The sequence below is a fragment of the Pipistrellus kuhlii genome, unplaced genomic scaffold, assembly GCF_014108245.1.
Source record: "Pipistrellus kuhlii isolate mPipKuh1 unplaced genomic scaffold, mPipKuh1.p scaffold_m20_p_9, whole genome shotgun sequence".
Taxonomy (NCBI): domain Eukaryota; kingdom Metazoa; phylum Chordata; class Mammalia; order Chiroptera; family Vespertilionidae; genus Pipistrellus; species Pipistrellus kuhlii.
Window position 1 is genome coordinate 27,572,785 of NW_023425595.1, and position 22,990 is coordinate 27,595,774.

General features: G+C 52.8%; 1 protein-coding gene across 2 annotated transcripts in view; it reads left to right on the top strand.

Moving 5' to 3' along the window:
* SBF2 (SET binding factor 2) overlaps positions 1-14,311 on the top strand; it is a 307,688-nt gene extending 293,377 nt beyond the window's left edge. For both annotated transcript variants that reach the window (XM_036428329.2, XM_036428330.2), the window contains 7 exons: positions 2,316-2,443; positions 3,615-3,848; positions 6,071-6,175; positions 7,516-7,706; positions 8,362-8,449; positions 11,554-11,685; positions 12,677-14,311. In XM_036428329.2, coding sequence (XP_036284222.1) covers positions 2,316-2,443; positions 3,615-3,848; positions 6,071-6,175; positions 7,516-7,706; positions 8,362-8,449; positions 11,554-11,685; positions 12,677-12,775 — 977 coding nt within the window. In that variant the 3' untranslated portion in view covers positions 12,776-14,311. The remainder of the gene's footprint in view (positions 1-2,315; positions 2,444-3,614; positions 3,849-6,070; positions 6,176-7,515; positions 7,707-8,361; positions 8,450-11,553; positions 11,686-12,676) is intronic.
* The last annotated feature ends 8,679 nt before the right edge of the window (positions 14,312-22,990 follow it).

Consider the following 22,990-nt stretch of genomic DNA (forward strand, 5'->3'; position numbering starts at 1 on the left):
GTTACACGCCAGCACCAAGTTCTTTGAGTTAAGTACTTCTCTGAGTTTCTTCCATTTCCTCATCAAAATGGTGCAAAGAAATTTCCTACTGTGCTAATCATGGCTCAAAGGGCCATTTTGATGAGGAAATTTGTAAATTTCTTTGCACCATTGATAGCACATAGTAAGCACTCAATAAATTTTAGGTATACCATCATTATTTGTTATTATAATTTTTCACAGCAGTAATAGTTGTAAAGGGTGAATGCTGAAACTCATCGGCCCTTGTGCAGACATTTTCCAGGGGGGGTTTTACATTCTTTTATTGTTGTAGGGAGAGGGAGGGGGAGGATACATATGGCTGAGAAGACAGGCAAATTTTTTAAAAATCAGCAATTTCCAGAATATTATATGTACCTGTATATTCATAACAAGGACTCTTTTAGTGGCTGCATATTTACTGATGATCTCAATTTAAAATATGAAATCAGGAAATATTGCTTTCCAATGCATGCTATTAAAATCGCTAATAACCCTGGCCTCATCCCATCCAACAGTCAGGGCACATACCCAGGTTGGGGTGCATATGGGTGGCAACTGATGGATGTTTCTCTTTCACATTGCTGTTTCTCTCCTCCTCCCTTCTTCTCTGTCTAAATTCAATAAAAAGATATCCTTGAGAAAGGATTAGAAAAATTGTCTAGTAAGAGATTTCTTACTTTTGGTAAGGGAGACAACACCGGTGAGACCATTCCCACCCTGTTAGTACTTCCAGACCTTTGTTGACTCATAGAATTGCCATCCCACACTTCTTAATCAGAAACCTTAATTTTTTATGCAGCCATGTGTTGAGAAGGCATTAAATAGAGCTGGTTACATTGGACGCTAGAATTACTTGAAGAACTTTTAAAATATCTAATCTCTGGGGCCTTCCTCAGATATTAAAGCCCTAAGTATTATTAACATCTGGCCAACATTGAGAACTCCTGTACTGGGCTCTGCGCTTCAAAGATAGAGAAGAAAACATTAATTAGTCTTGGGGGGGGGCCTCAAGATTTTGTGCAGCCTTGGTCTTAAGACATTCTTTTATGATAAACTGGTAAAATGTTTATTGATTTTTGACTGAGTCATTTCATTCAAAGCAAGACAGCATTACGAAGAGAGGCACTCGTCCTGGCCTTTAAAAAAAAAAAAAATACCTCCTGCCTCACCCCAACACATAGTCCTCTCAATTTAAAACAAAGTGGGGCCCGGCTTGCGTGGCCCAGTGGTTGAGTATCAACCTATGAACCAGAAGGTCTCGGTTCGATTCTCAGGGCACATGCCTGGGTTTTGGGCTTGATCCCAGTAGAGGGCATACCAGGCAGCCAATCAGTGATTCTCTTTCATCATTGATGTTTCTGTCTCTCCTTCCTTCCTCTCTGAAATCAATAAAAATATATTTTTTAAAAATAAAAAATAAAAATAAAACAAAGTGGACTCATATAAGAAAGAGACTGACTTTTAAAAGGTACAAAAATAGCCGAAACTGATTTGGCTCAGTGGATAGAGCATCATCCTGCGGACTGAATGGTCCCAGATTTTATTCCGGTCAAGGGCATGTACCTTGATTGTGGGCACATCCCTAGTGGTGGGTGTGCAGGAGGCATGTGATCCATGTTTCTAATTCTCTATTTCTCTCCCTTCCTCTTTAAAAAAATCAATAAACTATATTTAAAAAATAAAAAAATTTAAAAAGGTACAAAAATAATGTCAGAAAATCCCTGAAAGCCCCCCCCCCTACATTCAGCTTTTATTTTTAAGTCACCCAGAGACCAGACCACACCCTTCTGTCATCCAAGTCTCCATGACCATGATTTGCGGTGTATATAAACTACTAAACAAGAAAACACTTGAAACGGCTTCATAATAAACATCCAATGGCTTAAAAAAGAAACATAAAATTATGTTTTTAACTGAGTTTCATCAAATCAACTCTTAAGTCCTTCCATTTTCTCTGGAAGAATGTGTAGAATGTTTCCTGGCTAGCCTCTGAGGTCTCGGTGTAGATGTAGAGAGTAGAATGTAGATGCAGAATGTAGATTGGAAGAGAGTGGTGATGTCCTGGAAATGCTGGAAACCTTGTCAGCTGCTTCCCTTCCATTTGGATCTGTGTCTATGTGACTGTGAAGTTCATTCCTATCTTTAGCTTTGCAGTTATTTCCTAAGGTTTCTGCACGTACATTGCTGTTTGTGGAGCCATAAGAAATATTCCAGTTTTCATCTGCTACACACATCATGCTTTTAGGCAAACTGTTGATTTATTTGAGTTTTGTTGAATGTCTTTGGACCTACAGGAACTTTATTTGATGACAAAGGAGATAAGCATGCCAAAAAAGGAATTTGTATTTGGGAATGTGTTGACAGAATGCACAAGAGGAGTCCCATTTTCTTTAATTATTTATATTCACCAGTGGAAGTTGAGGTAAAAAGCATTTATGTTGCATTTTCTGAATATTTCATGTCAAAGTTTTCCTTATTTGGAGTGTACATAGCTGTTTAGGCTTTTTATAAATGTTTGATTAGGTTTCATACCAGAAGCTATTCACAAGTTTGATAGACTATGGGCTAGGGTTATGATGGAATGGAGACTGTTCACCAGAGTCTTGACCACAAAAAAAATTGGGATCTGGCCTCCAGAACCCAGGGATAATGTCAGGAATATCACAGCAAGTCAACTTTCCCCAGGGAGAAAGGACAAACAAAACTGGAAACCTCAACAGGTCTAAACTGGAAAATCTAAAATACTTTGGGGAAGAGTTCTCTAAGTCTGTCTGCGCCAAAGTTGTGGGGAACCCTGTGGGAAGCAGGGGTGTTTGGAGCCGGTCCAGGAAGGCTGATTCCCAGGGCAGCCACCCTCTGCCATGCACACTCTGTGAACGAGGCTCTGAGATGGGAGAGGCCAGTTTGATGAGCAGTAGCACCTCACTGAGGGGCAAGGAGGCCCCTGCCCAGCCCCGTGCATTAGGGCCCCAGCTGGCCTTTCTCCAGCTGCCCCTTCCTCATGGGTTGAGGGGTATGAGAAACCAAGCGAACATGCTTAGGTGCTCCTCCTTCATCTAAACCACCCTCTGGTGCCTTAAAATTTATTACCCAAACTCCAGCCCACTTCTACACGTCTGTCTCCCAAGCCAGCGCATGTCGCCCTGGGCCCAAAGGGCAGCTACGACGTAGCTTTTTGGCAGGAAGTGCAGAGATTTTAGCTGCTGGGCTGGCGTATACACATGTTCACATAAGGCCCTCAGACTATAGGAGAGAGATGGGTGGGAGGAGCAAGGGGTCAGGCTGAGGACTGGGGCAGGACCAGCTCCTCATAGCCACACACTTTCCGGTGTAGAATTCTAGGAGCCCCAGATTTGATCCTGGCCTTCCAGGTCATTATGGAGTTATATTTGTCAAAGTAGGAGGATAGAATATATTTTATTTAATCATTTATTTTGATGTGTACATTTAAACACTTAGACATGTGATTACTTTTTTGTCTAAGTATAACCTCTATTCATACTCTTGCCCCAGACCCTGCAAACTCTAGGGGCTGACCTACAAGTAAGCCTTGGAGCAAGATGAAACTATATTTCACAAATTTCTCTAAACAGGCCCTGAAGCCCAACGTAAATGTCTCCAGCCTCAAGAAGTGGGATTACTACATCGAGGAGACCCTCTCCACGGGGCCGTCATACGACTGGATGATGCTGACCCCCAAGCAGTTCCCCACGGAGGACGGTGAACTGGCTGGGAGTGCGGGGCCGCAGAGCCAGAGGAGGACAGTGTGGCCGTGCTATGACGACGTCGGCTGCACACAGCCCGACGCTCTGACCAGCCTCCTCAGTGTGAGTGAGCAGTGTGCAGGCACCGGGGGCTCCCTGGGGGCTCTGACCAGCCCCTCAGTGTAAGGGAGCATTGTGCACACTCACCGGGGGCTCTGCGGGGCTCTGACCAGCCCCTCAGTGTAAGGGAGCAGTGTGTGCACACACCGGGGGCTCCATGGGGGCTCTGACCAGCCTCAGTGTAAGGGAGCAGTGTGCACACTCACCGGGGGCTCTGCGGGGCTCTGACCAGCCTCAGTGTAAGGGAGCAGTGTGCACACTCACCGGGGGCTCCATGGGGGCTCTGACCAGCCTCCTCAGTGTAAGGGAGCAGTGTGCACACTCACCGGGGGCTCCATGGGGGCTCTGACCAGCCTCCTCAGTGTAAGGGAGCAGTGTGCACACTCACCGGGGGCTCCCTGGGGGCTCTGACCAGCCCCTCAGTGTAAGGGAGCAGTGTGCGCACACACCGGGGGCTCCCTGGGGGCTCTGACCAGCCCCTCAGTGTAAGGGAGCAGTGTGCACACTCACCGGGGGCTCTGCGGGGCTCTGACCAGCCCCTCAGTGTAAGGGAGCAGTGTGTGCACACACCGGGGGCTCTGCGGGGGCTCTGACCAGCCTCCTTAGTGTAAGGGAGCAGTGTGCACACTCACCGGGGGCTCCATGGGGGCTCTGACCAGCCTCAGTGTAAGGGAGCAGTGTGCACACTCACCGGGGGCTCCATGGGGGCTCTGACCAGCCTCAGTGTAAGGGAGCAGTGTGCACACTCACCGGGGGCTCCATGGGGGCTCTGACCAGCCCCTCAGTGTGAGCGAGCAGTGTGCAGGCACCGGGGCCTCTGCGGGGCCTCTGACCAGCCCCTCAGTGTAAGGGAGCAGTGTGCACACTCACCGGGGGCTCCATGGGGGCTCTGACCAGCCTCCTCAGTGTAAGGGAGCAGTGTGCAGGCACCGGGGGCTCCATGGGGGCTCTGACCAGCTGCCTCAGTGTGAGGGAGCAGTGTGCAGGCACCGGGGCCTCTGCGGGGCTCTGACCAGCCCCTCAGTGTAAGGGAGCAGTGTGCGCACTCACCGGGGGCTCCTCGGAGGCAAGGAGACCTGGGAACCCGACTGGTTAGGACAGACTGGCTCATAGACTTCTGGTCGAGATAGCTCCAAGGGGAGGAGGAAACCAAACTTGCTCCCCAGCAGCAGTGGGGGACCAGGCTCCGCTGGGGAAAAGAGTTTCAATAAAAATGAGCTTTCCAGCCCTGGCTGGGTTGCCTCAGTGGATAAAGCATCAGCCTGTGAACTGAAGGGTTCTGGGTTCAATTCTGATCAAGGGCACACCCCAGTAGGGGGTGTGCAGGAGGCAGCCCATCACTGATTCTCTAATCATTGATGTTTCTCTCTCTTTCCCTCTCCTCTTTCCCTTTCTCTGAAATCAGTTTTTCTTAAAAATTTTAAACCATAAACAAAAATGAGTTATCTAGTATTTCGAGGAAGCAATCAAGCAAATGCAGCAATTTTCAGCTTCCCAGCTGTGTTAGCTGCCCGAGCAGCCTGACTGAGTCAGGCCTGGGTTATGGCTTCTGTGGGTGCTCCGCTTCCTCTGGTCACAGTGTGGGCAGCTGATGGCCCGGTGGGAGTACTGCCAGTGTCTTCCACAAGGAATGATCTAGAGAGAAACCGTCCTGGCAGTAGCCACCTGGTGAGAACAGCAGCCCCGAGGAGAGGGGGCCAGGCAGCTGCTGAGGAGTCTCAGTCGGAGTCCCGACCAGGAGCATGCGGGGAGAGCTGGCGCGGTGCTGTGCTGACCGCAGCTCCCCTGCCCCAGGAAACTGCTCCTGAGGGATTTCTTGCCTTGTTCTTTCCACATCTGGTTTCAGTCATCAGAGCTGAGGGTCCTCTGTCCAGGACAGACTTCCCATCCACCTCAGCTATTAGGGTTTGGACACTGGCCCAGTGCTTGACCTTTTGCTGTGGCCATTAGATTTCCAGTGTGCTGGCCAGGGTGTCTGGGATGCATATTCCTTCTCCGTGTTGAAGCAGTTCTGTATAAACCGTCCTGGTTACGGATCCTCATAAATCACCCTGCCTCGTGCCTCCCATCAGCTGCAGCTCCGCGCGTCCCTGGCTCGGGAGGCCGAGGCCGTGTTTACCGCTGCCGTCAGCTGCCCGGGGCCCCACCACTCGTCGGTGCCAGTGCAGAGACGTGGCTTCTATGAAATACTGATCTGTCCAAAAACCCCTTTAATTGCTTTACAGGAAATTGAAAGATTGGAGCATAAATTGAACCAAACCCCCGAGAAGTGGCAGCAGCTGTGGGAAAGGGTAGCCGTGGACCTAAAAGAAGAGCCCAGAGCAGACCACGTGAGTTGGCACAGTCCCCTGAGGAGCTACTGCCGAGCTCTGCGAAGGCACTAGGTCAGGGGGGGCCGCTGCCAGGTAACCCTGGGGGCTCATGGCCAAAGGGTATGGGTAAGCGGGGAGTTGGGGTGGGGGGAGACACGTGCCCTGGAGTTCCAGGGCAGAAGGTTCCAAACCACTGAACCGAATACTTCCCGAGTGCCTCACCTCGCCACAGTGACATAACACTCATGTTCCGGGGCCCAGTCCGAGGGAAATTATCTCAGAGCCTCTGTGGTTTCAGCTGATCTTCTACCACATGAGGGAGGAGGGGGTGCCAAGACCAGGTTTGCGCCAGAGGAATAATAGGGAAAGTAAAGCATTTTAAAAAGAAAAAAGATGCTGTTTTCTGTGGTGCACACACACACACACACACACATTTTCTGTTTCTGAGTTAAGAAACATTTATCAAAATACTTTAAAACCAAATACTCCGTTTTCTGTTTCTCATGCCCCATTTCCTGTTTCTGACATAAGAAACTTTTATCAGGCACGTAGTATGGGCAAGGGCCTGTGCTGGGACCCATGCACGCAGTGCGGGCGTGGGTCCAGCTCAGACGTGAGGACAGGCACAGGGGTCACCCAGCTGCTACTCGGTGCGGCCACCAGGCAAGCCCACGTCAGATTGGCTGCAGGGCAACCCCGGGAGCTGGGACAGGGCTCCGCAGAGCACTTCGGGGAGCAGGGAGGTCAGCAGGTCAGAGTCACCGTGGGGTGAGGGAGCAGGGGAGCAGGAAGCCTGAGTGACATGGAAGGGGACTGTTGCCTCAAATGGCAAGTCAGGAGCTGTTCTCAGGCCACCTAACTTCTTCTTTTCTCAGGAAAAATATAGGTTTTTTTGTCCTTTTTTTTCTGATTATGGAAGTGTTATATATTTATTCTTTTAAATAAGAATACACAGAAAGTTATAAATAGAAGATAAAAATCATCCATAATTTATAACATAGAAATAAAGTACACGTGCAGAAGGGATTTATTTTAAAGCCTGCTTTCTTTTTTTTACGTAACGTGGCACACATGGCCTCCCACGTGTCACTGTATGATAAACCAGAGGCACCGATTTTAACGGCTGTCTAGAATCCCACCGTACGGAAATGTTTTTTAATCAGTCCCCCAATGATAGACACTTAGCTTATTTCCAGTCTCTTACTATTATAAACAACTCCAAGATAAACATCTTTTTGTGCACATTTTGCTTCTTGGTTCCATTTTTTCCCTTGAGATACATTTTTAGGAAGGAAATTACTAGATGAGCAGCTTTCAGTCTATTAAAGCTTTCCTCGCTCCTGTTCTTTCTGTTTCAGCCTCAGAGACACCCTCCCCGCTCCCCAGGGATTGTGTCCACCAACCTCCCTTCCTATCAGAAGAGGTCCCTGCTGCACCTCCCGGACAGCGTGGCCGAGGAGCAGAGCACCAGCGTTTCCCCTTCCAACGGCGTGGACCGCAGGGCCGCCACGCTGTACAGCCAGTACACGTCCAAGAACGACGAGAACAGGTGACGTGCCGCCCGGCAGGGCAGGCTTCAGGGCTCTCCCCGCTGCCTCTACCACACCCCGGCCTTTTAACAGCCGGGCCAGTCAGCGTGGCCTTCTGTAGCCTGAAAACAGATTTGCTTTGATTCTGTCTTTGTTTCTGTTTTCAATGTGTTAGATGGTTCTTTGAAGAAGAAAGATTAAAATTACAACTAGAATATGCCAAGAGGTTGTAGTTATCTGGTTGAGTCCCGGTTCTTGTTACTTCCTGTCTGCCAGCTCTCCTAGGGGATTCTGTGGTAGTCAGCACTTCTTCGGGGGCAAACAGAAACCCAGTTCCTCCAGCTCGCACAGGAATTGACTTGCGGAAACTGGGAGGCTTCTGCCCCCTGGCCAGCTCTGCCGGCTCCGGGGAGGCGTCAGTCCCAGCGTGGCACCAAGGTGGCCACCACGAGCGCCAAGCCCCACCAGTTTGGTAATTCCAGCAGAAAGCGGCAGTCTTTCCCCAAAGGCCCAGTAGAAAAATTCTAGGGAGAACTCTGATTGGGTTATTTTTTTTCTTTTTGGGGGATCATTTGAGGGAAATAGAGATTTAACAAACAAAATTTGCCGACATCCCTTTACACAATTTTTTTAATGAAAAATCAAAATGAACTGCCCTGTTGTCATTTTTTCTAGGTCCTTTGAAGGAACACTTTACAAAAGAGGGGCCTTGCTGAAAGGGTGGAAGCCCCGCTGGTTCGTTCTGGATGTAACAAAACACCAGGTAATGCTCACAACCTACAGAATCCCTCTCGGCTGCGCTCAGGCCCAGCTGGTGCGCCTCCTACAGATGCTCCCCTGACATCAGCATGTCCCTGCACGAGGGCGGGGCCTTCTGAGGCAAGCTCCCGGGTGGCTCTGCCTGGGGTATGCTGGCGGAGACAGTGACAGCTGGGCCAGAGCATTAAGAGCAATAGACTGCTTTTAAAAAAAAAAAAAAAAAAAAAAAAAAAATTAATTTCAGAAAGGAACAGAAAGGGAGGGGGAGATAGAAACATCAATGATGAGAATCATTGATTGGCTGCCCCCTACACCCCACACTGGGGATCCAGCCCATAGCCTGGGTATGTGCCCTGACTGGGAATTGAACCTGTGATCTGGTCCATAGATCAATTCTCAACCACTGAGCAACACCAGCCGGGCAAATTTGCTTTTTAATGCTCAATATCTTCTGCTCGTAAACCCACACCGGAAGCCCTGAGGTTTCTAGCATGTTGCATGTTGTGTGCACATATGGAACCTGTGAGCACTCCAGAATACACATTACCTTCGCCGGCAGCTTAAAGCATCCATGTACAACTGAGGGCACTCACTGATTCGACAAATGGGATTGCACACCTCCCCTGTGCCCACCACGCACAGGGCCCTAAAGAAGGCATGCTTCTTCCTCAGACGGCAGCAACAGGGGAGGCCCCGGAACAGGCAGGTGGACGGGCCGCCCACACTGGAACCCACAGCGGGCAAGTGCGAGACCGACCTCACTGACATGTCGGGAAGTCTTGCCTGTTGTTAAGTTCGTAGCTACTGCCATTGAAGCCCACCCATCCTTAGTGTCACAAGCTTGGCTTCAGCGATGCCAGGGGAGAGGGGCCCCTAGCCAAACCCCCGCCCCTCTGCACCCTCACTAGTGAGAGTCCGTGGCCTTCTGTGTCGCTGGAGCTGCCTGGGCTGCCTGGAGGCCTGGGGCACATTTGATTCTCAGTGCGCGTCTCTAAATGGAGCCTGTGGAGAGCGATAAGAACTGTTATCCTCAGCCCTGTGCTCTGGTTGGGCCCGCATCTGGAAACTCCCTCCAGGTGAAGATGTTATGCAGAGATCACCTTTCCCTCCGTCCAAAGGATTCCACAGGCTGTGAAGTTTGGGGGAAGAATGCAGAGAATTTCTTTTCAATTATGCAATCAAGCCTTTTTTACACTTAACAGGCTCTGAAATCAAGTCTACCCTATGTATAAAAGTTCCATTAAATCACGAAATATATCACAGAATGTCATAGTCTTTCTGTAATTTACAATTACGTCAAATTATATAGTAATGTAATTCCTACCAATCTTTGGGATTGCTTCAGTATGAAAAGTGTACAGGTTTCCCATTTCCCTGCTTACACCAGGCCTGAGGGAGAGACAGGAAAGTCCAGGCCAGGCCTCGGTGCCCGAGGCCCAGGGCACTCCTCCTGGGAAGCGAGAGCGGGAATCTGACTGTGGGCCAGGAAGGCTTTTCACAGCCATCTTTCATTTTTTAAAGTTTTACTCATTTTTTTCATATTCCAAAAGTAATACATGTTGTATTGAACTCAAATACCTCATAAAGATGGGAGAACCCCCTAGCCCCCAACTCCCAGAGGTAACTATTAACAATTTGGTACCCATTGTTCTAAATAATTTTATACATCTGTGTGTCAATGTAGATGTATTATATGTAGTTTGAATTGCTAGGAAGGTTAAATGAGTGTATGCAGGACAGTCCTGGTACAAGTTACTACTCAATCAAATGTTATGCTACTTATTCTGCTTTTCAAACTTATTTTATAGCTACATGCTAATTGGAAACTCACTTTTTTATATAATACTAGAGGTCTAGTACACAAAATTTGTGCACAGGTAGAGTTTCCAGGTCTGGCCTACGATCAGGACTGATCAGAGCCTTCCAGCTGCCAGCTGGGACCTTTCTACCTGCTGGCTGCTGGCTAAGGCCCTCCTTCATTTCACGCCACCCCCGGTGGTCAGTGCACATCATGGCGGGCAGTCGAACTCCCAAGTCTGTCAAACTCCCAAGGGGACAATTTGCATATTAGTCTTTTATTATATAGGATATTTGAATATATTTTCTGGCCAGTTCATACAGATCTTTATCATTTTTTAAAAACTGAATGCTCTTCATATATTGCTGTCCTGCCCTATAATTAACCAACACCCTGTTGAAAGACAGATGCATCTTTTCCGTTTTAGCTGATAAAAACACACCTCTATACGTGTGTCTTGGCACGGTTGCAAGAGTGTTTCTATAGGATAAGTCATAATGGTGGGAAGGGTGTATCAGTAAGCACAGACACTTTACATTTTAGTTGATAGGCCAAATTGTTCTCCAAAAATCTCTATCAAGTTAATTTTCCCTCTAAGAGTATGTAGTGCTTTACATTCAACTGGATATTATCAGCCATGTTTAACATTTCTTAATGTAGATGCAAGTGAAATCTCATTGATTCACTTTCTGTTCTTTGGCCAGTGAAGTTGCTCATCTTTGCAGGAGTTTGTAGGACATTTGTGTTTCTTCTGTGACTTGCTTGTTGAGTTCCTTTGACCATTTCTGTACTAGGTTATCTTTTTCTTATCAATTTCTAGAAATGCTGTATTGATTCTAAACTTTAATCCCTTTTTATATGTTATGTAATGTATAGTTTTTATAGTTGTTAGTTGACATTTAATTCTATTTTTTAATAATGTAATTCACTTAGTTGTTTAAAATTTTTTTAAAAAATTTCTCTTTCCTCTCCACCTAGTATTATTTCCTAAAGGCAAACAGTGTTTTTCATTTCTTGTCTATTCTTTTTTATTTATATACTTTATATTGAAAGCATTACCTATGTCCTCTTTTTCCCCCCTTCTAGCGTGCTCCCGCCTCCCTATTGTCTGATTCCATGGGTTATGCATATATGCACACACATACTTTGGTTGATCTCTTCCCACCCTCACTCCTGCCTTCCCTCTACTCTTTCTTTGCCTATTCTTCTCAGCATAGTTCAGACAGTTACAGAGGGAAGTGTTGAGTGTGAAGAGCCGGGCCGTTTTCCCTCTGTGTGTCCCTCACATCAGTCTGCATCTTTGTTTCCAGCTGCGGTACTATGACTCGGGTGAGGACACCAGCTGTAAGGGCCACATCGATCTGGCTGAAGTGGAAATGGTCGTCCCTGCGGGCCCCAGCATGGGGGCCCCGAAGCACACGAGTGACAAGGCTTTCTTTGATGTAAGTTGATCTTGTCTTTTTCGGGCTCCACACAAGGTCCTCATCTCCATCTCCTCCAAGAATTGTGGTGCCTCAGAGCAATGGGTGGTGACGGTGCATGGGTCATAGACACCCTGGCCGTGGGAATCGCTAGGAACTTGAGCTCAGCACTCTGTCCCCACCCTGACCTCCCCCGGCTATCCACATGTCTCAGACGCTGCACGCTCCTTTAACAAAGGGCTCCTTCAAAAGATGTCCAGTCACCCCTGAAAGCAAATGAACTTCTGTTAAATGTTGTTTTGCTCACCACCTCCTGTCAGGTGCAGGCGCTACCTCATTCATTCCCAGTATCTTCATGCTTGACCGTCCACAAAAACTGTCCTAGTCACATGGTGACTGTCTACCCAGACATCTTCAGCAGCTATTAGGAGGGCCTTGGGCATTTTATGGGCCACATGATCCGGGACTTATCTAGTCCCCAGAGTCAAGCAGGAATTCATAAAGGGCAGAGGTCACACTCCGGGGCCTGGCTCAAGCTGTGAGGCTGCAACCCTAACACTGGGTTTCCAATGTGGCCCCAGTTGGAGAATGGAGTGGCAGTGGACACAAAAGCCACCTTGATCTCCGTGTGGGTTAGTGTCGGCTTCCCCGGGGAGCACAGGGCGCTACTCAGGACCTCACTGCACTGCTGCAGGGCCTGGAACTGCCAGAGGTCCGCCGCCCAGCCCTCTCCTCCGTCAGGAAGGATGCCAAGGAAGGTGGTCTTCATGCTTCTCCTTTTTCTGCCTGCACCTTCTGGCAGATGTTAATCTGCCAGGGGAGGTTCATCGTGATTCTGGCGATAAAAAGGTGAAGTGAACATAGAGGCGCTGACAGTATGGCAGTGAAGGGAGAGACATTCAGCAGTTCTGAGCGGTGTGGGGACGTGCGGTCACAGGGATGGCCTTGCGTGCTTGCCCGAAGCCTTAGAACAGCCTGCCCTCCATCTCATTCTCTTCATTTGGTTTTGCAGCTCAAGACCAGCAAGCGTGTGTACAACTTCTGTGCCCAGGATGGACAGAGTGCCCAACAGTGGATGGACCGGATCCAGAACTGCATCTCTGACGCCTGATACCCACCCAAGTGGGAGAGAGAGGAGGGGCTCCTGCTCCTAATCGGGAAAGTGCACGAGTCCTCGAGGAGCTGACAGCTGCCTGTTCGGCTCTGTGAGTCAGCCCGGGCCTGAGGCTCTCCTGGCCAGTCTCGCCCAGCCCCTCCTTCAGCATTGCTCGGTCTACTTGGCCTGAGTGGATGAGTCAAGAGCCCCAGGCCTCCGTGCCTTGCACTAGGTTGTTCTAACAGAGTCTGAGTGGTCAGGGTCAGAAGATGCTTCCTGAGCCAACTGGTACCCATCCCCTAGGCCGGTGGTGCACCTACCTGGGTCCTTTTGTTCTCCAAGGTCATCACTTCCTTGGAGAGCTTTCTGCAAGCAAACATCAAAATCCTCCAAGAGTGTTACATTCTGCACAGAATAGGTTTCCCATCAGCGGCTCCTACCCTTAGCACCTGACCTTAGAGATGCTCAGCCATCTGGTGCTGCAGAAGGTCCTTCCATGACCTCTGCCCTGCCGCTGGGCTCCGCGGCAAGAACATCGGTGCTCAGTGGGGGCAGAGTGAGGGCACACGGGGTGTCCTGATGGACAGATGGTCAGGGATGATGCAGCAATGACCACGCCAACACAGGAAAGCACTGCTTCCAAACACTGGGTTTGCCGGGCCACAGGCGCCCCGAGGACCCTGCGCTCCTGCATGTCTGCTCCCTGACAGCTTCCTTCACGACATGGCCTGCAGGAAACTGAACGCACTCACTGCAAAACAAGCACTTGCACTGACCTCCCGACGAAGCGGAGACGGTGGAAGAGAGCCAGCTGTTCGTGACCTCACAACACCTGTGCCGCGGCTTATCCACAGCCCACAGGCACGATGGAAACCCATACGGCGCTTCAGCACGTGGACCGAAGGCACTGCTTTCAGGTCGCCCCTCTTTTTGGTAACCTTGTGTCTGTCCAGCTCAGGATCTGAGAGGCTGTTCCCGGGACAGAGCAGCTCCTCCGAGGCCCCTGTGGCCAGGGAGGCAGGGAGCTAGAGCAGGACATTGTTATGAACTGTTAATATGTTAAATACCAAACTAATATTTCAAAAATCTGTATATATGATTGCTATATCCTTGTTCTTCAGTTAGTCTGCTTATAATTTAATATAAAATTAAATAAGATTTCCTTGAAATGGTTCCCTTTTTACAAACTTAAAAACCTTTTTGTCTTTATAGGTTAAAAATAAATCAGATTTTCAAAGTTAAAATGATCTACACACGAGGAAACAGAACTGTGACATAAGAAATTGAGGGAATAATAAGAATGAAGGATTTTTCTATCATTTTCATTTTATAAATTGCCACCTGTGAAAATGGTTTTTGCACATTCTTTGTATTTTTCTTTGTATATGAAATAAATTTTTGTACTATGTAAAATACGGAAACCATTGTACCCTCGGCTGTTTGAGACCACACCCAGTGCTTCTTTTGTAACTGGCTTCTTTTAACTTTCATAACGGCGCTCCCTGCCTTACAATCACTAACCACCTGGAATTAAAGTTATTTCTTAAGAAAGAGCATCCCTCGTTTTCTGTGAGATGACACGGCGCCCTCCGGACAGCGCTCAGGACCCACGTGGGACCATAGGTTCACAGGGAAACACAGGACCATTTCCGACCTCGGGCTGCTCCGTCATCGCTGTCCTTTGCTCGGCTCGGAGCCTCAGGTTCCAACCCAGGGCTGCAGAGTCCAGGTGAGAGGCCTGGCTGTGATGAGCTGGGAGGGATTGGTAAGTACATCACCGCTTTGGGGTCACAGTTCCATCCTCATAGTGGCAATTTGTGAGGATTTCAGACAGAAGAAGTTGAATTCTCATTTCAGAGCAGACTTGCCTGCTTCAGGGCGGTCCCCCCTCCCAGGACCTCAGTATGTCCACCGCCTCCCTCCTCTCCCCAGAAGCTGAGTTCAGGCTCTGTTCACAAGCTTGGTCTTTCTGATGTGCTCTCTCCGGCCCCATGCCAGTCACTCAATCACATAAACACGGTAATAACAAAAGATGTTCCCATCAGGGAATTCTAGGAGTCTTGAACTCTATGCCAGGAACCCGGGACAAAGATAAAATTTTTAAAATTATTACACCCTTCTTCCAAGTGCTACCAGGCTGAACAATGCAGACAGAAGACGAAGCTGCTCAGGGCAGCCTGCAGTGGGAGGAAGAGACGGGGTGCTGGCTCTATTCTAATTCCCTGTATGACCCTCACCCAGTCCCTTTGCTGGGCTTTGGCCTGCAAAATGAAGGATCCGAGTAATCTGTAATTTTGTGATTCCAACTTTGCAAAAACTCGGGTTCTAAACTGAGATTTAAAGGATTTGCTGGAAAAGACCAAATCATCTAAACAGTGCTTTCTCAAATGACAATGCGTGGGTGAGTCATCTGCTGAAATGAAGACTCCGGTTTGGTAGGTCTGGGGTGGGGCGAGACATTCTGACCAGCTCCCAGGTGATGGCAGCTCCTGGTCCAAGGACCACACGAAGTAACCCTGTTGGTCTCAGTCTGAGAAGCAGACAACAGCAAACGGGAAGGAAAGCGGGGAGTCTAGCCGGAGACCATGATGCACGCACGTAGGATCCTTGGGAAAGAGGAAGGGAGGGAGGGAAGTTGGGCAGGGAGGCCGAGGCTGCAGTGCGGTTCTAAGGAAGTTCAGCGAGGCCGGTGAGAAGTCCTCGAGGCCCGGGTATCGTCAGAGGACCCCACACCCAGCACGGGCCTAGGATCCTGGCCACTCAGTCCTCGGCAGGCCCGTGGGAGGCATGGTCTCAGTGCAAGCTAAGTGACAGGTTTCAGACACGGCCACTGGGCCAACATCACCACCCCTGTTGCAGAGGCCGGAGGGCGTTCTGAGCGGCTGTCATCACCCATCCTTGTGCCACACAGATCTGGTTTTCCACCAGGTTCAGACTAGTTCACCCAGTCCCTTGGGCCTCTGTTCCTAAGGGAAATGGAGAAAGAGGATGGTCATAGGCCTAACTACCCCCCTGTCAATGCAGGTAATCTCACCTCTCCCTCCCCCCTCCATTGTGAATCCTCACCCTCAACAACCTGGCAGATGCTGAGGGCTTTCCCTGGCAGTGTGTCCGCCTTCATGCAGCAGGGAGGGAAGGGCCTAAATGCTTGGTAATCAAGCCTTTCTTCGGTCGGGCCGTTGCCTGTGTCCTTGCACAATTACTCTGGGGGTGACCTGGGTTGCCCTTCCAGCCCCCATGGTATAAACCAGCCCTGCTTCCTGCTGATCACAGAAAGATAACCCTCCTGGTCCCAGGAACTCAAAGGAGTTCAACAGGCCCTCGCTGTGTCCCGATGCTGTGCCAGTGGAATTCCTTGCCTTCGCACCAGGTGACGCCCTGCGATGTGCTGATGGAGGCTCTGTGGCCGGGACAGGCAAACCCATACCCAGAGCAGGTCTCATCCCAGCGAAGGTGAGCGCTGGCCCTTCCTGGGCGGGCGGGTCGCTGTGGCTGACTGGCCCCCGAGGCAAGTTGATGCCATCCGGGGCTCAGCAAGGGCCTCTGTGGCTAACGGGCTAGTTGACACTGAGGCAGCAGGGCCTAGCAAGGCCTTGGTGTGTGGGAGTCTGAGCCATTGGACCCATGTTACCCCTTTCATGGCTTCTGCCTCCGTCACAGTGGCTGCTCCACTCGTACGCCCCGTGTGCTGGTTCCACCGTAGCAATGACAGGGATGGCCCAGTGTAACCGTCCACATCATACGTTCATTTGCTTGTTTCCCGCCTCTTCCATGTTGGTGCTTTCTAACATGCATGAGCACGTGGTGCTAGACCTTCACGCTCACGCTTTCTCTGTGTGTCCATCTGCACACCCCTCCCCACACCTCCTCGGTCCCGTCTCCAGTCCTTTCCGGCCAGGCCCCGACCAAACGGCCAGGCCATTGGCCCCTGAAGAACTGTGCCCACAGCTGCATTGATGGGAGCACTTTCTCCTTCCCTCCTGCCACCGTCCTGCAGCCTCTGTGCCATCTCGGCCCCTCTACCAGCTAAGACCCTTCCCACTCCTTGCTGGTTGTGCAGGACCCTCTATGTGGCCAAAGGGACAAGCAGGGCACAGGCTTTGCCTGCGGACATCACACAGCAGCCTCTTCCTGTGCCCCAACCAGCCAGGCTCGGGCCTGGAGGCAGCCTTTCTGCCGGACGATGGGCTGCGGCCGGGCCCATTGACTTTGTGAGCTGATGTACCCACCAGACCCAGCTCACACGCCCTTCCAGGTGCCGCGCCTGCTGTGCCAGGGTCCCCTGTTCCCCCAGAACCGTTTCTCAGAAGGTGCAAGCCTCCGCTGCCCAGGGCCAAGCTTGCCTTGTGATTCTCCCAGGGGTACTTGCCACAAGACCTATACCTCACCCTTTTCTGGTCCCAAGACTGACACCTCCCACCCAAGAGTCCGCCAGCGTGTGACCAGCGGCAGGACTGCCTGCACTGCCGCCCAGACCGCCCACAGAGCCTCTTCCTGTCGGGGGACCCACCTGTGGCCAGCAGCCTCCCAGGTCACCCAGAAAACGTGTCGTTTCTAAGCCCAAAGAGGGGGCCCAGACACTGTTTGCCTCGCTGTACTGAGATAGAAGATGCAGCAATTTCCTTCACCTGGAAAGGGATCCAGGCAGGCACACCCCAACCACTGAACCCTAAAACCTGCTCTAAAGTGACAGGTCCTCGACTGCATGTGCCTTTGCAGTGGCCTCCAGCGCAGAAAGCCCCCCCCCCTCCTCTGTTCCTCCTGTGCAATCAGCATCGCCACCGACGTCAGGGGCCCGGGTGGTGTTCTGTGGAATCCAAACAGCCCGGTGTCTAGGGATTATGTTATGGCAGACAGCGAGACAGTTGCCATAGCCCTGTTATGCAAAACTGTAAGTGAATACTGTTGTCTCTCCCACGTGGGTGTGAGCTGTTCCCGACCTTCTTTGCTAATTGGAATGGAAAAGAACACGTTCGCCAAATGACTGCAGACGCGCACATTCCAGAGGCCTGAGGAGCTGCGCGGCAGTGGCTCTGCCCGGCACAGCAGCGGCCCCTTCCTCAGGCACCAACCCAACCCGGCGCGCCTGGCCCCTGCCAGCCTCCGCGCGGGTCCCGCTCCTTCCCCGTGCGTCCCTGACCGCCAGATTATTCTGGAATCCAACCCTAATCGTCCTTGGCAGCGAGGGGAGGAAGTGGCAGCTCCTGAGGGAGCACCTATTGGCCTGCAGGGGTGAGGCCGCTGTGGCCCTCAGAGCAGCAGAGGAGGGGGCCCGGAGGCTGCAGCCCCCACATCCATCCATATCCATCCGCAGGCCTCCGTCTCACGTTCAGGGCCCCTGGTCTTCCCCAGCAGGGCCTGACCCTCTCATGCCGGCTGAGCCCTGCACTTACCGAAGCTCTGCACTCTGACAACTGGTCTTCGGCCCGTCACTCAGCTCTGTCCTTCTCCGGGGCGAGAGAGAGATACGGCCTTTGTGGCCCCCACAGAGCGGTCCGCCTTCCACACACGGCGTTCGCCGCGGCTCCGTCCTCCCTCTGAGGACAGCATAGGAGCTGGCAGGCACCGGCCGGTTTTTAAAGACATTGTCCCCCGACAGGTGCCCAGCGCCTGCATCGTCACACCTGCCACTGTCTCCGCTCCTCCCCAGGGAACGCCTGAGCCTATGAGCCGCTCCCTTGCACCAGGGGCATCTGGGGCCCCTGTCAACCAGGATGTCCCCTTCCTGCCCCTCCCGAGTGAGCCAGTCCCAAGTCCCATCTGACACTGTTCCCTCAAACCACTCCTGTTAGCGCTGGTCCATGGAGACACAGAGGCCAGGGTTCCATGTGCAAGAGATTTACAGAGAAACACCGTAAGGACAGTCGCTGGGGGAAGCCGGGAGGGACCTCAGACTGTGACGTGGGTTGGACCCTGTGGTTCGGGTTGAAGAAAGAGCCAAGGCCAACGGGAGTCTCCTGCCCAGACGGAGGTCCAGGCAGCGGTGGGCAGCAGCGCATGCAGCGTGGCCGGCTGGAATCCATGAGGTGCATTTTTGTGGCTAACACCTGGGTTCTCAGGTTTCTTTCTTTCCGAGCTCTAGACCCGAAGGAACGACACTGTCAGCATTTCCTACCTGAGGTCAGGGTCCGCTGAGGCTCTGGCCCTGTCACCTACCAGCTCTCTGGCCTCTGGGGGTCCCTAACTTCTCAGATCCTCATTTTCTTCTACTGTAAAATGGGGATTAAAACTGTGATTTACCCTAGCCCCCAACTCATATGATGTCCTGCAGAGGGATGAAGCGGGACTGCAGAGACGAAGCAGCGGCTAACTGTGGTCGGCAAACTGCGGCTCGAGAGCCACATGCGTCTCTTTGGCCCCTTGAGTTTTCAGCAAAGGCCAGCTTAGGAGTACCATGATTGAGTTAATAACAACGTACCTGCCTATATAGTTTAAGTTTAAAAAATTTGGCTCGGTCCTCAGACTGAAGCATCCTGGGTTCAGTTCCGGTCAAGGGCACGTACCTCGGTTGCAGGCTCGACCCCTGGCCCTGGTCAGGGCTCATGCGGGAGGCAACCAATCGGTGTGTGTCTCTCACATTGATGTTTTTCTCTCTGTGTCTCTCCCCCACCCTTCCACTCTCTCTCTAAAAGTCAGTGGGAAAATACCCTCGGATGAGGATGAACAACAACAAAACCTGTGATGATACATGTCGACGTACCCGGCACACACGGAGTCTCAGAAACTGTTGGCTGGATCGGCTTCCCTCAGGGACGAGGTCATGGCCACCTGTGCAGGCTGGGCCTGAGGGTCTCTGGTGGGTGGGAGACAGCGCAGGTGCAGAGCCCGCCCGGCGAGGAGAGCGTGGCCGTCTGTGGTGGGCACGGTGATGGGCCCCCAGGCGTTCAAGTCCTCGTCCCCAGGGCGGTGAGCTGCTACCTGGCGTGGCAGAGAGTTCAGGCTGCCTGACGCTGATCTCGAGAGATACTCCAAACGGACCCGATGTCGCCACAAGGTCATGAGGGGGGAGGGAGGCAGCGAAGTGTCAGAATGACGTGACACGAGACAGACTCGACCGGCCATCGCTGGCGTGAAGGTGGGCGGGTCATGGGCCAAGGAGCGGGCAGAGTCTCCTCTGGAGCCTCCAGAAATGGACACAGCCCTGCCTCCACCTCGATCTCAGCCAGTGAGGCCCACGCTGAACGCTGGCCTCCAGAGCTGTAAGATAATAACCTGTGTCGTTTTAGGCCACGAATTCGTAGTGATTTGTTACAACAGCCACGAGACACCGGTGTGACGTCATGCAGACGCACTCCGGTGGCATGCGCAATGACGGGGTGCCCAGGCACAGGCGCCCAGCATGGGACACCAGGTGGGGAATGGCCCCAGGAGACGCGGGAGGGAGGTGGAGAGCAGAGGTGCCTCCGAAGGTGTGGGCTTGGGGCGAGCTGGGCCAGGAGCTACTGAGGGGGGAGGAGGGGGGAGCACTCACTCACGGCAAACGCTGTACACACCCCAGTGACACAGGCACTGAGACACGCAGCCCCTATGGGACTCGGCCCACCATTGTCTGGGTCCCACCCGGCTCTGGAGACCTGTCTCAACACCGACATTTCCTGGGGCAGCTGAGTTCAGCAGGTGGGGCCGGGGCCTGCCCGCTCCATCCCCAGCGCCTCCGCCGTGAGAGGCAGCCGGAAGTCACGGCGCTGCCCAGAGCCCCCACGTGCAAGGTGCTGGGGAAGCCCCGGCCGGGCACATGCTCCCCACGAACCCCGACCACAGGAGGGAGCCTTTCCACGTGCTAGTCTGTCCGTTTCTCTGTTCGTCATTCCCTCATTCATGGTGTGTTTATGGGTGCTCACTGCGTGCTAATGCCTGTTCTGGCTACTCTGATCCCCAGGTAAACAAGCGATTATCCATACCTGCAGGTTATGAAATCTGGTGTAATCAGAGCCGTGACGGGGCGGGGACAGGTAGGGGCCTGTAGCCAGGCGGGAGGGGGTCCCAGCCTAGCCCTGGGGACGAGAGAAGACTTCCCTGAGTAAATGACATCTTTGCTGAGTCATGACAAGAAGGAGCTGGCTGGGCGAAGGTGAATTGGAGGAGGGCAAGAAAGGAGGTTAAACATAATTTTATTAACCACGGTCACCCCCAACAAACTTAACTTTTAAAGAAGGAAGGAAAGCTCGGCCAGTGTGGTCCCCAGTTCGATTCCCAGTCAGGGCGCATGCTGGGTTGTGGGCTTGAGATCCCCAGTGCAGGAGGCAGCCAGTCAATGATTCTCTCATCATTGATGTTTCTGTCTCCTCTCCCTCTCCCTTCCTCTCTCTAAAAATTCAACGAAAACGTATTTTTAAAAAAGGAAGTTAAGCCAGGTTGTGATGTGTGTTTTGAGAGCTCTGTGCCCAGCGGCCTGGGCTGCCGTGGTTGTTGGGACTGAGAAGGCCGTGGGCAGGACAGCGGTGGAAGCTTCAGAGACACGCCTAAGGTGGCGCCTGCAGGCCTGGAGTCTCACTGGAAGGGGCGGGGGGGGGGGGGGGAGGGGGAGAGGAGGGCAGGCAGGTGAAAGCCTGGGACCCCTGAAAACAGGCCCAGCCTCAGAGTTAAGTGCCGGGAGCTGGGGAGAGAGAGCAGAGGCCTGGCCTGACTCCACAGGTGGCCGCCCGCTTCCCTGGGTGCTGGTGGGGAGAGGGTGGGGCTCCGGGTGGGGCTGTGTCCCGCGGAGTCAGGCAGGAGACGCCCTGCCCGGGGCACAGACCCACCTTACTACGTGCAGGAGAGGCGAGATTGAGTAGCCCTCCCCGCTCTGCCGCTGGTGTGGGGAGCTGAGGGGACCCAGCGGGGCCACATAAAGTCCGATGGAGCCAGTGTGGGTCCGGGCCTGTGCGCCTGCCTCCGGGCCCCCTCCCCAGCCATCCCACCTCAGCCGCCGGTCTTAGCGCCGGAGGACGGAGAGCACAGGGACCGTGACTGTGTCCCCTCCCGGCCACTCACTGAGGGGGCCCTGCCAGGCCAAGAGCCCGCCTCAGGGCCTCCCGCTCCTGGGACTGGACCGAGTGCACGGTTCTCTCCGGGGCTGGGATTGTAGGTGGTGAGAACAGCACCGGTGGGTGGGTCGTGGGGTCACACTGGGCCTGGGTTCAGCAACCTCGGCACTTGGGTTCTGACTAGGGAAGAATTTGGAGCCAAGACCCAGACTGTAAGAGAACGTTTATTTGGTAAATCACAGAGGTAGGGAAAGTTATTCCCAGAAGAAATGGGCTTAGGAAACAAGTTATGGAGGCAAAGGGAGGGCCCTTGGAGCTTGGGAGTGAGGAAGGTAACGGTAGGGCATCCTGAGGGGCAGGGGGAGAGGGAGAAGGCGGTGCGGGCGAGCTCCCAGGAGGGAGAGCGCGCTGGGTCCTGTCCTCGGGGTTTTAAGGGGAGATGCTAGGGGCGGGCCCAGGGGAGGGCCCGGGAGAACACTCGGCAGGTTCCCAGGTGTGTCCTTCCAGGGCTGCGGGCTCCAGGCACCAGGGCGGGCGGCCGTTATCCAATGCAGCTGGTCCTGAGGTCAGCCCTGGGGCCACTGGGCTGGTTTCGTTGCTTTCCTGGATCTGGAGCTGAAATACAACTGAGGCCCAGGGCAGCGGTCACCAGCCTTTCGGACCTCACAGACCACCAATTAAAATCAATTTTTAAGATATATTTTTTTAAAACTGTATTGAGTCCAAAGCTTCTGAGGAAATGAGATGGAGCGCAGCCGGCGGGGGCCTGGCCGTGGGTGGGGGCCGAGGGGCCGAGGGGCAGAGGCCTCGAAGGCCCGGCGCTGAGCCGCACAGCAGAGGGCCTGTTGACCCCGACTGGCGACCGCTGGCCGGGATGGAATCTCTGGGGAAGGAAAGGTCACCCCGGGGGCGAGATTGTCCTGTGCTCGGCACCCAGGGCTTTCCTCCCTGGTGACCTGCTCTGGCCCCTCGTCCTTGCTCTGCGTGTTCACGTCTGTCTGACCGCCGGGCCCGGAGGGCGGGAGCCCACAGCAGAGTGCGGCCTCTCGCCCTCCATGGCCACCTGAGAAGCGTGTGTCCCGTCCAGAAGTACAAATTCCCGAACTCCCGCCTCCCTTCCCGGAGGAGCACACGCGTAGCCAGTGTCCCCCTCCGTCCCTCAGCTCGGCACAGCCGCCCTGGCAACGCGGGCCCGGCCGGGAGGCGGTCAGGACCTAGAACCCGGACGCCGGCCCGACCCCGGAGAGACTGGCCCTGACCGGGC